The following is a 13,266-nucleotide window of genomic DNA, read 5'->3' as shown; positions in this document are numbered from 1 at the left end:
TTTTATTCAAGACATTAGAGGAACCTTAAAAACTTAGATGTGTTATTCTTATTTGAATCACATATACTTCCAGTATAATCAACTGGACGTTTCTGAGTTTTAGATATTAATTAAGAAAAGTCCAGCATATTATACTGGCTTTTTGTTCTGCACCATTTTATGTTATTTTTTGTGGTTTTGAATTAAAGATACCTCCAGTACTATAATATAAATTACTTTAAATTAAATTACATTTATATATTATACAATTAAGCACAGAATAAAGGTTTTTCATATAAAATTTATAATAATATCAGAACAATGTAGATTTTATTATTTACGATCTGAATTATAAACAAGAAGATATATCATACAATTAAGCACAGATTAATGCATTGAAAAAATTCAAGATTAGCACAGATTAAAGCATTGAGATCAAACCAGAAAATTCGAAGAAAGAGAAGAATAATTGAGAGCTTACTTCAATCTGTACATTATGCCGCAAGATTCATAGAGTGTGAGGTCGTATTGCGTAAATTTATAAATAGAGTAGGGGTAAATTTAGTCAATAACACTTTTCCGTACTAATTTAGTGGCTAAATAAGGTTGACTTTTGATTATGTGGCTAAATTTGATTGACCAGGCTTAAAAATGGCTATTTATGAATTTTTCGCCTAAATTCGGTGGACTATTTGGGTAACCCAACTGAATAAATTTTGGGCCTTAACCGAAGCAGCCAAGAGTTACCCGTCCATAGCAGATTCACCAGTTATTTTCACAATCGATCTCCTTTTCTTGTTCTCCAAACCTTGGCTATTTTCACAATCTCTCTTTCCGATTCCGAACTTTGCCTTTTCAGCTCATCATCTGCAGCAAGTAAGTCCCTACTAAGAACTTTAATTTAAGGGTTTTAAGTTTCTTACCGATTCACAGTTCCATTATACTGCATTCCTGTCTTTAACATTTGCTCTGTGGGTAGGTTTTATTTGGAGGTAAAATGACGGCTAAGGCAACAATGGATGTTCCCCAGAAAGGTGGGTTTAGTTTTGATCTATGTAGAAGGAATGAGATGCTGGTCAATAAAGGACTCCGTGCTCCTTCTTTTCTCAAGACTGGTACTACCATCGTCGGCTTAATTTTTCAGGTCCGTTCCCCTTTTTACTTTGCTAAAAATTTCGATTTGGGTTAGTTTTAGTTTGTGTTTTATGTGTCTATTGTTGGATTACGTAAGTTAAAGGTCCTTACTTTGGAAAAAATTTCAAAATTTAATGGTTTGATGTGATGAATATTTCTGCAAAGAATAAAAAAACTACAAGCAACGCTTTCAGTATTAGGGTTGTAGCCCCAGGGGCAGGGGCACAGGATACGTAATATTCCTGCTTTTCGTCCAGATCAACGAGTCAACCATGCCTCACCCCAAAATTTGTTGGGTCGGCTATATGAATCTCCTATCTGTTCTACATTATTGGGTTCATTTCATTCCAACACTAAATCATTTTCCTTTAAAGGTAAACTAGGGGTTCTCGGAAAACAAAGGATTCTTTTCCTTTTTTTTTATAAGTAAAAACAAAGGATTATAACATGGTCAGTGATGATTCATACAACCCACCTAACTTGTTTGGGATTGAGGCTTAGTTGTTGTTGTAAGTAAAAACAAAGGATTCTTGATCTCACACAATTTTCATGTAGACTTCTGAAAATATGGAATACGTTACCCTAACTGACCATTATTATCTATTAAGTGATCATTATTATCTATATTCCTCCCGAGCTTCAAGACCGGAAAGCTTATTCATATCAACATAATAAACATAGATTTATTCATATCCCAATTCCACTCACTCTACTCAATGTTTTCATTTCAAAGTCTTCTCTTTCTAAGTATGATATGCACTGTTAATCTGATGTAGCAAGATCTTGAACCTCCTACAGCTTACCACATGTGTATTAAAAATAGAGAAGCTATTTTTCTTGCTAAAAAGTGAGATGTATGCCTCAAGCTGTGAAGCGAACGCCTTATAGGACTTATTTCTTTTAATGTGCTAAAAAATTCAATATGATCAATGATTCGGAAAAAAATGGAAAAAATAAAAAATAAGCGAGAGAAGCTACATTGATGAAAGTTGTGGTCAAAAGGGAGAGAGGATCCGGCATGAGGGGAAGGGCTGCTGCTTTTTGCAGATTAGGACACGCACTTTGCTTTTCCTTAAATACATAAATAAACAGAGAGAATTTTAAATGATCTTATGATGGAAACACCTCTTATTAATTGGCTAAGGTAAAAAATGAAGTAAAAATTTGAAGGCCTCACTCAAATATGGGCACTCCTTGTAATAAGGGTGTTAAAGCGTCAGACCAAAACCATACAGGTGAAGGCCTCACTCAAGAAAGATAACTCCTCAGCATAGTTTCACCTCTGCCATGCATAAGGCATGTTGGCAATGCCTCTTGCATTGTGGTGTGCTTATATAACACTGCTCAGACCTAATTTAGTGCAAAGGAATTTATTATATTTACAGAGCAAAAAAGAGGGAGCGAATTTTGTTCTCCTCATCTGGCAATTCAGAGATGTTTGGAATCTAGCACATAAGTTGTGAAATGAGAACCATTAAGAGCAAAGATGTCTTAACATTATAGTGGTCCAAGCTTACCTTGGTTTCGTTTGACTACATTCATAAGAAATTCTTCTCAAAATAGTGTTGTGCTTTAGTTAAAATAGCAATAGAATCATATGACATCATAGAGATCATACAATTTCTTGAAATTAATTATACTGTAATAGTTCAACATAATCAGTAGTTCAACATAATCAGCAACTGACTAGAGCGTACAATATGGTGACTCTTGAGCTGGTTGCTTCTATGATCTGCATTCTTTTGCGTTGCTAAATAATTTAGTTCATCCGACCAGAAGTTTGACATCAACAATACTGTGAAAAAGGAGGAAAAAACATATTAGAATGTCATTTAATGCTGCATGGATTTCCTTGTAAGTTCTTGGTCAAAAAAATGTATTTCGTTTAATAGTCTAACCATACGCATGAGTTGTCTGCAATCTGTGTTCTTTTTAGGCTGAATTCATATTTTGCCCCCTGGGCTTGAGGCCTTATTCTTGTGACAACCATGTCGACCACGGGTAACCTTTTACACACTCACAATTGTGTCTGAGACATACCACTTTTGACCAGACCACTCCTTCTTGGAGATTGTATCACACTGGCCAATTAAAGCATGACACGTGTCATAGCTCAAGGAAAAAAAATATCTAATTTGCACCCCAAATGGCCCAAAAAAAAAGAATAATTTAGAGTAGAAAAACATAAATGAATCCCCTCCCCCACCCGCCTCCTCTTCTTCCAAACCCCACTTTTGATCATCTTCTTCACCTCCTTCCCCAAAGACAAATTCCAAACCCTCCTCTCCACCAACCCACTCCTTCTGTTTGCTTACCTCTATTATAGTTAGTTTTAGACCCCATGAAAACTCATCAATAATTTCAAGAAATTCATCTCACCCAAAATCAGAAATACTCAAAAGACTATTTGTTTTTCCAGATCTGTTCATTCAATCAAGAATTGGAACATAGTCCTGTTTTCTTCTCAAAAAGTCGTGTTTCTGGTAAACAAAGAAAAATAAGTAAAAGATAAAATTCATCTTCCTAATCTAGAATTGTGATAAGACAGAGGACGAAGATCTTTCAAATCTTGCCGGTGATAATGGTGGATTCATCGCTGTCGGATTTTGGCCTCATTAGCTTCGTCGGTGATTGATTTTAATGGCCGAGTAGTAGTTATAGAGGAGCCTACTCACTTACCAATCATGCCTATTAATTATGCATGGACTTTGATCTTATTTATTAATACCAAGAATCTGATCTTTCAAAAAAGAAAAGAATTTAAAACTTTTGCATCTGAAAGTTGAAGAAAGAAGGGAATATGACATTATGGTATTTTTGAAGGAGGACGGTTGTGTTAATAGACGGTGGCCGGTGGTCTTGATGGAAGAGGGCTAGCGTTAGGGAAGAAGAAATTAAAGAAAATAAGGAAAATAAAAGAAAAAATTGGAAACCAATAAAATTTTGACACATGGCACTTAATAAGGATTGGGGCCAATATTTACCGATTGTATGCGCTCATTTTTTTTGTTAAACAAGTGCGCACCACCTGGAAAAAGTGATTTGTATCTAAGTTGCTCGGACTCGGGTGCGGGTATCCGATACGGGCACGGATCCGAGTGTCGGATTTGGCAAAATCTAAATTTTAAGATTCGGGAGTGCGGATCCAGATATGGATACGGGTGTAGGGATTCAGCTATGAAAATTCAAAATTATAAAAAATAGAGCTATAAAGAGAAAAAGAAAGCCATCAATGCCTTCCACCAACTCTTCATCGCTGCTACTGTCTACCAGAAGTCCGAATCTGAACTTGACCCCTTGCATTCTTGGTTTTTAGTATCCGAAGTTAGTTGACCGAATCCGGGACGTATCCCGCACCCGCACCCGTCCCTTGTCTTGACAAGTGCGGCACCAAAAACGAAGAGTCTGCGCAACTTAGGTTTGTATTAGACACACTTTGAAAAGGTTGGGTGTGTAAAGGGTTGCCGTGTTCGATAGGTGTGTACATGGATTTGGTCTCAACATCAGGGGTAAACTATGTATTCTGCCTTCCTTTTACTGTAAGATGCTAGTGTAGAAAACTGAAGCTTAGTTCTGTCTGTGCTTTCTTCAGTCGGATTAGAATTCATCTACATACGTTACCAAACGCCATAGTTGATTTTTTTAAATGATGAAATCTCGCACTTTTGAGTTTTGGTCAGTTGCCTAGCAAGAGAGGAAATTATGTAGGGACTATGCATATTTTTCTACTTAAATAGCAGGAAGCTTGAGGAAAAGCTGTTGATGAGGTCACAAAGCAGAAGGTAGTCTTTCAAGATCCAGAAAAGAACATCATACTTATTGAGAAAATAAAGACGGGCATCATGATGTAGGTCATTGTCTGGAATTGAGACCCGGTAGTTTCTACTTTGTGGTATTAACTTCATTCAACTGATTATACTTCTCGGTTTAGTTTAACTATCTATAAACACATTTAGGTTGCCTTCCAGAGAATGAAATTAAAATAGTAATGCTGATAAAAAACTGAATAAGAGTTATTTGCATTTCAATGAATAGTACTTCTCAAAGATTGCTGCTCCTTCCCATCTTTCTCTTCTTTCCCTCTTCTGTTGTTTTTATGGACAATTTGGCTTTTATCTGTAGTGCTCTTATTGATTTTCCATGAGCCCTTGCATGATGAATCAGCAGACCTTGGAAATAGTGCTTAATTGACATATTATAACATGCTTGTTAGAAAATGTGACATTTTGGGGTTACTTTATCTGTTCGATTATGCACAAGTCATGCAGAATCTGGAATCGTAGCCCTTAATCAACTTCTTGAGCATGATTCTTGTTCAGGATGGTGTTATCCTTGGAGCGGACACACGGGCAACTGAAGGGCCAATTGTTGCAGATAAAAACTGTGAGAAAATTCATTACATGGCTCCTAATATATATTGCTGCGGAGCTGGGACAGCTGCTGATACAGAGGCGGTTACTGGTAATGAGCTTTATATCCGTATTCTAGCAGTTTTTGGAAATTGTTTGCAATAGACCTTCTCCTTTTAAGTTTCCAATCCGGTTCTCTCTCTCTCTCTCTCTCTCTCTCCCCGCTCTATGTCATCTCTTAATGTTAATTTAGAACTGTTATTCTCTAGACATGGTCAGTTCCCAGCTGAAGCTTCATAGGTTTCACACTGGTCGTGAATCCAGGGTTGTGACAGCTCTTACTCTTTTGAAGTCTCACCTTTTCAGGTAAAGCTTCTATTGTTAATGTTCCTAATAGGCATAGTAGTGTCTTCGAGTGCATTAAAAAATCAATCCTAGAAGCCTAACTATGTTCTCTTTACCAGCTACCAAGGCCATGTCTCAGCTGCTTTGGTCCTTGGTGGTGTGGATGTCACAGGTCCCCATCTGCATACTGTAAGTAGTCTTCACATTTATATTTGTGTATAAGTATGTATATAAATGTATGTGGGCGTGTGTGTGTATATATTTTTCCGCATTGTCATCAAAGTTCCACTATTTGGTCAATTGATCGCCTCTCAGATTTATCCACATGGATCAACTGATACTCTGCCATATGCCACAATGGGCTCTGGTTCCCTCGCAGCAATGGCTATCTTTGAGTCAAAATACCGGGAAGGGATGAACGTAAGTTTGTTTCTTTCAGCTAGAATACTTTGCTGCATTTGGCTGGTAGATGTATTATGAATCCTGAATGTTGAGGGGAATTCGTTGCAGAGGGATGAAGGGATAAAGCTAGTAGCAGAGGCCATATTGTCCGGAGTATTCAATGACCTCGGTAGTGGCAGCAATGTTGATATCTGTGTGATAACAAAGGTCAGCTTTCCTTTAAGTGAACCTAACGGGGAAAAAAAAGCTCTCTTTCTAGCGATAATGACAAATTTTCAGTGTAGAATGCATAACACCATTTTTTGTTTTTTATAGCATGTGGCTTCTAAACTCTTATCTTGGTTGTTAGGGAAACACGGAGTACTTAAGAAACCATTTGTCGCCTAATCCCCGCACCTATCCACAAAAAGGTTACTCGTTCCCCAAAAAGACTGGTTAGTGTTCTCAGACTTGTCAACATGCAATGTAATAGAGCAACTATCATGGTAATTTGACTTCTGAATGGAATTTTGCTAATGCGTTGGCTGGAATTCTTTGGCTTGCAGAAGTTCTCCTTACAAAGATTACACCATTGAGAGAGATTGTACAAGTGATTGAAGGTGGAGATGCCATGGAAGAATGACTTGTATTGCAATGATAAAATCCATTTGTGAACTATTAGAGTGTCCAACAATTCCATGAGTATTTAAGTGTTGAAAAATCTTCAATTGCATGTCTAAATGAAGTACTCTATGTTATCAGATGTAGCTTCCGAAGAAACTCCTTGCTAGAAAATGAATGATTGGCTTGATTTGAAGAAAGGATTTTGTTGTTTTTGTCACCCTTGTGCTGTCAATAATTTTGAACCACTGACTTCCAGGATCACATGTTGTGTCATTTGTGCTCAAACACTTGCATGTTTGTGTGACAATAACATTGTTGGAATCAACATCCAAGCAGACACTAGTAGCATCTTGTAGCTTAGAAGACAGGTGCATCTTAGAGTCCGAGATGGTTTCCCATTTTGAGCTGTCATCACTGCATGTTATACCAAGTTTTGCTGGCTCCCCAAGCTCATCTGCTTGCAGGCAAAAGTAAGTTCCGATGACTGTCAGTGTTTTTTGGGGAGCATAGCTCCATGCTGCAGCCTCAGAGCATGAACCTAACTCCAATGGCTGCAGCAATGAGGTTCTTCGAACACAAAGCCCTGTCTTTGGATGGAAAATCACTTTATGGAGACGAGTCTCGGTATATCCTGGTCCTGCATTTGAACCAAGGTAAATGCTTAGTTCTTTTTTCATAGGTAACTTTTAACAATTATATTATCCTATGTTGCTCGAACTTTTCAAAAATGTTGCTAGATTATGTGTCGGATCCTCCAAAATTAGTGCATTTTTGGAGGATCTGACACGGGGGACGGGGTGAGAGCAACATTTTTGAAAAGTCAGACCAACATAGATGTTACCACTTCAGCTTATACCTTGGAATGGAGAGCGAATGGCTGAGATTCTTTCCAGAAAGCTTGAGTTCCTGATATCTCGCCAGTTCCAATCTAAAACCCCATAGTACTCATTGAGCCCCACAACCCCATCTCTCAAATAATAGCTCCCAACAAGTGTCCAGAGTGCCCAATCAAAGTCAAGTTCAGCTGCCAGTCCAAGAAAGCAATTGAAATACCTATTGTCATTCACATTAGTGCCTCTTTGATCCACTCCAAACTCGCTCACAAACAATGGGTAGCCTTGTTCTAACACAAATGTTCCTTTGCTCACCATGTCATTTAACACTACTCCGCATGCTTGGTTTGGATTGTCTCCTGACCAAGTATCTCCATCTGTGAAACCATATCGATGAATCTCGTAAACTAGCTTGCCACTGAATGTCAAGTTTACTGGTCTTTCGTGCAAGAAAGAAAGATCCTTGTCGAAACTTAGGCCGGATAGTATAACAAGAACATTGGGATTAGCTGCATGCACTGCTTCAGCTCCTTTCTGCATGTACCTGGCTCAACAACCACCACTTTAATTGGTGAACCGTAGCAACAAATATAAATTTTTGAGTTAGTGCATGTAGCAATCAGGCGCGGTAAAATGTTGGAACATAAACTGCATTCATGGTGATGTGTTGGAACTTAGTCCAATTATATACATTGTTTAGATAATTTTCAACTATGTAGTGCTTGCTGCAACGGAAGTCATTTTCAGGAAAATATTTATAGGTAGATTTTCAACAATGTTTAGAAGATTTTTCATTTTTGATAGATTGAATAGTGGTGTATATACCTGTACCAATCATCAGCATTTTGTAGAAGTCCACGAAGTTCATTTCTTAAGCTCATGCCTACTACATTGTTAGTACTCTTGAAAATAGTGGCTACTTTGGTAAGGCCTTGGACCCAGAGGTCAGGGTCAAAGTACTCATCTCCAAAGAAGCCATTCCCATCAAATCTGCTGCAGCACCACCCAGGCTTGCTTATGTGATTATCTAATATCATCATTACATTGTTTTTTGCAAGGCTAGCCACCACTGCCTGTCATATATTCCTATTGTTAAATGGATAATAATTGGACATACTACATATGGTAAATGAAAAGAGTATTGAAATAAGAAAATTAGCTAATGGAGGAAAAACTAAACGTCTCAACAAGAATGACACTGTTACTAACTATTTCAGAATATAATTTTTTCTGATGATAAGTTTACAATAATTTTAATTATATAAAATTGTGATTTACAATATATATTTTGTGTAGTTTTTAAGTAAATGCATGAATGTTGTTTTTAAAATATAAAGTATCAACCTATAGATCAACACTGAAACTTAGATGGATTAACTGTCATATTTTGCACTATGTCATTATTTTGGAACGGAAACAGTACATTTAGGTTGTTTATCATCCAATAAAATTACAATTTTAATTTGTGTTGGGATTGCTCTAGTTGATCAACTGAACCTAGATCTAATTACTTTTTAGGTTGCACCTTTTTTAAGAAATAAAAAAGGAATAGTGGCGTGCAAGAACAGTTGATATTTGTTGGGGGTCACCATCAGTACAACGTCATTGGTACATAAACTACTTAAAGATAAGATAGAATAAAACAAAACAGATTGAATCAGCTATTATAAAATGGTTTTTAAGATTCCAAACAAACCCGTTTCAGACTCCCAAGTGAACGAATAGAGTAAGTAGCTCAAAGAAACATTTCTCTATTTGATTCTTTTCCAAAAGTAGATATAATATCAAGTTTTAGGAATTACAGAGCTGCACAATTATCCATATTCCTATGATATTAGGGTGGTGATATATACTATCTTTATTGTCAGTGGCCAATGAAAGAGATAAGAATACATTCCTTAGCTATGATATAAATAAAATCTAAATTCGATCTTTACCAAAGGTTTGATAATAAACAAACTTTGACACGCATAGTACAGAAATTAATTTAATGAGCATACTTATATAAAAATGATATATTTACAATTCCGCAAGTACAACTAACTACAAACAAAAAAAAGTTCAAGATACTCTTTCACTCAAACAATTTAAACAATTTAGTTGGTCTGTGAAATACTCGACATTTTAAAAGGAACACGAGTTGAATTTTGATAGGTTTTAAATGATTGGAAAAATCCATTAAAATTTTCTTTTAGATCTCTTTATAAAAGATTACACTGGATTTATATTATTATACAGTGATCGCAATAATGGAAAATGACATCGATCCAAAAAGTGAAATGTGGACAATAATTATGGGATAGAAGGAATATCTATTTTCGGCCCAAGTCTTCCATCAACATAGAATAATGCTAATCGTATTTTTCCTTTTTTCCGGAGCTAACCCTACATAGTTGATAAACTTAATAAACTAGGTGTCCCCATTGAAATGTGACTTCTAACAACTTCTATACCTACAATTTATCTTATATTTCTTAACTTCTTGTTTGAGCAAGAAAAAAGATTTGCGTAAGTCACTAGTCAAGCAACAAATCATCAATCATCTAGGAACAGAGGAATTTAAGTTATGTAATTGAACACAATTAGGTAACTTATAAGGTAATTACAGATAAATTTGTGTCTTAACAAAAATGATAACTAATTTTGAAATATATTGTTGACGTAAAAAAATCTTTATACAGTTAGTGTATGTAACTTAAATTCGGAATGCAAATTTGTTACCTGGTAAGCATCGAGGACAGAGAGATCAACAATGGAAGGATTGTTAGCTTGAAGACCAACAATGGAACCAAACAGTCCAAGGTTCTTGAAAGATTGTCTTACAGTTATTGATCCCAAAGAATCATTAGTAAACAAGAAGAGAGGCCAAGTAAGTCTAACACAATTAAAACCCATGTTGATAATAGCTTGAGAAATTGCATCCACTGGCTGTTGGTTTAGCCCTTCTGCCACCATAACTTCCATATGTGACACCCAATTTATACATGCCAGTTTCACTCTTTGCCCTGTTGAGTTCACAATCCATCTTGAATTTGTGTATAGTGGCTGTGATGAAACAGTAACATGTTGGCTGCTGATCAGAAGAAATAGAAATAGATGAATGTTGAGGGAAGAGGACGATGATGGCGACTTCCACATATTTTACTAAGTCTTATCTGTTATTTTTAGGACTCTCGGGCCATTTGCCTGTGGGAAGATGACTATTTATAGCTAAGATCAAATGAATCGATAAAAGAAAAACTATCACTTTCAAATTAATGAGATAATATGGGTTTTATAGTATTACTATACGTGTCGTGCGTTACATGTTATGTCTAGTGCATACTTTTTTGAAATATATAAATAATATCAAAACATAATGAGTAATTAAAATTTTAAAAGAAAAAAGTACAAGCTGAAATGGATGAGCAGTAAGCCTATTCAAATGATTTTATCGCCGATCAAAATTATAGTTTGTAGGCTGTACACAACTAATTCAATTGGTATAACCTTTTTCTTAAGTAATTATTCTAATATATTAAATATTCTAGTTGACAGTTTTCTTATATTTTGAATTTCAACAAAACATAGTTTAAAATGTGAATATGAGCAATATAATTGGTTATGCTTGATGCTTCACGTCTTAAAGTTTGTGACCGTTTTCAACAAATTGTAGCCTCCTTTATAATCGCATATATATTAAGAAGCATTTGATTAAGCTATTTGTAACGATCCGACCAGTCATTTTGACTTTTAGCATTCCGTTCGGTGGTTGAAGGTTTCGAGAAATTTCGTATTGTGTATTATGACTTGCGTGTATGGTCGGTTTCGGTTTTCGGGCAATTCGGGATTGATTTGGAAGAATGATTCTTGTTTTAGAAGCTTAAGTGATAAGAGTTGGCCAGAGTTTGACTTGTAGACGACTCCGGAATGGTGTGACAATTCCAATAGTTTCGTATGGTATTTTGGACTTAGGCGTATGTCCGGATTTGGATTTGGAGGTCCGTAGGTTGATTTGATGCTTTTTGGCGAAAGTTGGAAAGTTGAAGGTTTGTAAGATAGAGAGGTTTGATTGGGAGTTGACTTTATTGATATCGAGTTCGGATTGTGATTCCGGGGGTTGGTATAATTCTGTTGTGTCATTTGGGACTTGCATGCAAAATTTGAGGTCATTCCGGGTTGATTTGATATTATTCGGCGCGAGTTGTAGAAGTTGAAAGTTCATTAGATCGTTAGGCTTGAATTGAGGTGCGATTCATAGTTTTGATGTTGTTTGATGTGATTTGAGGCCTCGAGCAGGTCCGCGTTGTGTTATGGGATTGGTTGATATGTTTAGAGAGGTCCTGGGGGCCTCAGATATGTTTCGGATGGGCGTAGGCCATTTCTTCATGTTTTGGAGTTGCTGGTTTTCTGATGTTTTACAGTTCATCGCGTTCGCGTGAGGACGAACGCGATCACGATCGCGAAATGCATCTGTGGTGGCAGAGGATTTACTCATCACGTTCGCAAGTTGGTCGTCGCGTTCGCGGAGCCTGGGGGAAGATGTCATCGCGTTCGCTACCCTTATGTCACGATCGCGTAGAGATAGAGCTGGAGGGGCGCCGGGGGATTGGCCATCGCGTTCGCGTGAGTAGGGTCGTGTTTGTGTAGGTCAGTTAAGATGATGGGTCGCGTTTGAGGGCTGCAGATCGCGTTCGCGTACAGGTAATTTTGGTAGCTTATGTTTTGTGCTTCGCGATCGCGAGGCATTTTCCGCGATCACGAAGAAGAATCCCTAGGCAGATTATATAGTGCTCTATCTCGAAGGCTTTTGTTATTTTATCACTTTTTGAGTTAGAGAGCTCGGATTTGGGCGATTTTGGAGGGGATTTTCACGTTTTGGATTGGGATAAGTATTCTTGACATGAATTTGGTTATATTTCATGATGTCATCTTTATTTTTATCATTTAATTAGTAATTTTAATTGGAGAAATTGAGAATTTTTGTAAAATCTTTATAAATATAAAATAATGATTTGAAGGCCGATTTAAGGTCAGAATTGAATGATTTTGGTATGGTTGGACTCGTATCGTAATGGGTGTTCGGATTTTGTGAGTTTTGTCAGGTTTCGAGGTACGGGCCTAGGGTTGACTTTTTGGTTTTCATTAAAGATCGAAGCTTTATTATCCAAAATTATTTTCTATGGCTTTTATTAATGATATTAAGTTATTTTGGCTAGATTCGAGCCGTCCGAAGGTTGTTTTACACGGGAAGGTCTTTTGAGAGCATTGATTTAGCTTCTTTGAGGTAAGTATCTTGCCTAACCTTGTGTGGAGGAACTACCCCTTAGGATTTGGGTTGATTGTATTTTTTGGCTTATGTGAAAAGCGTGTACATGAGGTGACGAGTGTGTGCCCGACTTATATGTGGCAAAATTGACCGGTTTAGACTCTTAGGTTACTTTACGCATTTAATTAGAAGTTTTTATTACTTGTTACATCTTTCATTGTTAAATTCATTCTTATATGCTTAGATTGTAGTCGTTATTTCATGCTCTAGCTTTCATTGCCGAGTTTACTCTTATGTGTCTTAATTGAAGTTACTATTATAGGCTATATCTTTCATCGTCAAGTTTATTATGATTTAACCAAAGTTGTTAGTA

General features: G+C 36.6%; 2 protein-coding genes across 2 annotated transcripts; one reads left to right on the top strand and one right to left on the bottom strand.

The window, feature by feature from the left end:
- The first annotated feature begins 692 nt into the window (after nucleotides 1–692).
- LOC107787670 (proteasome subunit beta type-7-A) lies at nucleotides 693–7,029 on the top strand. The gene is made up of 9 exons (XM_075248366.1): nucleotides 693–855; nucleotides 959–1,123; nucleotides 5,433–5,574; nucleotides 5,732–5,828; nucleotides 5,927–5,996; nucleotides 6,123–6,227; nucleotides 6,318–6,416; nucleotides 6,559–6,643; nucleotides 6,755–7,029. Exons 2-9 carry the CDS (start codon nucleotides 977–979, stop codon nucleotides 6,829–6,831), a joined length of 822 nt encoding a protein of 273 aa, XP_075104467.1. The 5' UTR covers nucleotides 693–855; nucleotides 959–976; the 3' UTR covers nucleotides 6,832–7,029.
- Nucleotides 6,816–10,870, bottom strand: LOC142178565 (glycosyl hydrolase 5 family protein-like). The gene is made up of 4 exons (XM_075248365.1): nucleotides 10,367–10,870; nucleotides 8,471–8,718; nucleotides 7,669–8,189; nucleotides 6,816–7,449 (listed from the first exon to the last, which is right to left on the bottom strand). The coding sequence occupies exons 1-4, from the start codon at nucleotides 10,781–10,783 to the stop codon at nucleotides 6,947–6,949; spliced, it is 1,689 nt and encodes a 562-aa protein (XP_075104466.1). The 5' UTR covers nucleotides 10,784–10,870; the 3' UTR covers nucleotides 6,816–6,946.
- Between the last annotated feature and the right edge of the window lie 2,396 nt (nucleotides 10,871–13,266).

The sequence above is a fragment of the Nicotiana tabacum genome, chromosome 24 (assembly GCF_000715075.1).
Source record: "Nicotiana tabacum cultivar K326 chromosome 24, ASM71507v2, whole genome shotgun sequence".
NCBI lineage: Eukaryota > Viridiplantae > Streptophyta > Magnoliopsida > Solanales > Solanaceae > Nicotiana > Nicotiana tabacum.
Note: the sequence above shows the minus strand (reverse complement) of the source record. Positions and strands in the feature narration are given on the sequence as shown.

Excerpts from the sequence above, each read along its gene's own strand:
- LOC107787670 (XM_075248366.1), top strand. The coding sequence starts at position 977 with ATGACGGCTAAGGCAACAATGGATGTTCCCCAGAAAGGTGGGTTTAGT. Across the intron at positions 1,124-5,432 it reads TCGTCGGCTTAATTTTTCAG|GATGGTGTTATCCTTGGAGC; the intron begins GTCCGTTCCCCT and ends ATTCTTGTTCAG. Across the intron at positions 6,417-6,558 it reads ATATCTGTGTGATAACAAAG|GGAAACACGGAGTACTTAAG; the intron begins GTCAGCTTTCCT and ends CTTGGTTGTTAG.
- LOC142178565 (XM_075248365.1), bottom strand. The coding sequence starts at position 10,783 with ATGTGGAAGTCGCCATCATCGTCCTCTTCCCTCAACATTCATCTATTT. Across the intron at positions 8,719-10,366 it reads CTGTCCTCGATGCTTACCAG|GCAGTGGTGGCTAGCCTTGC; the intron begins GTAACAAATTTG and ends AATATATGACAG. Across the intron at positions 7,450-7,668 it reads CATTCGCTCTCCATTCCAAG|GACCAGGATATACCGAGACT; the intron begins GTATAAGCTGAA and ends GTTCAAATGCAG.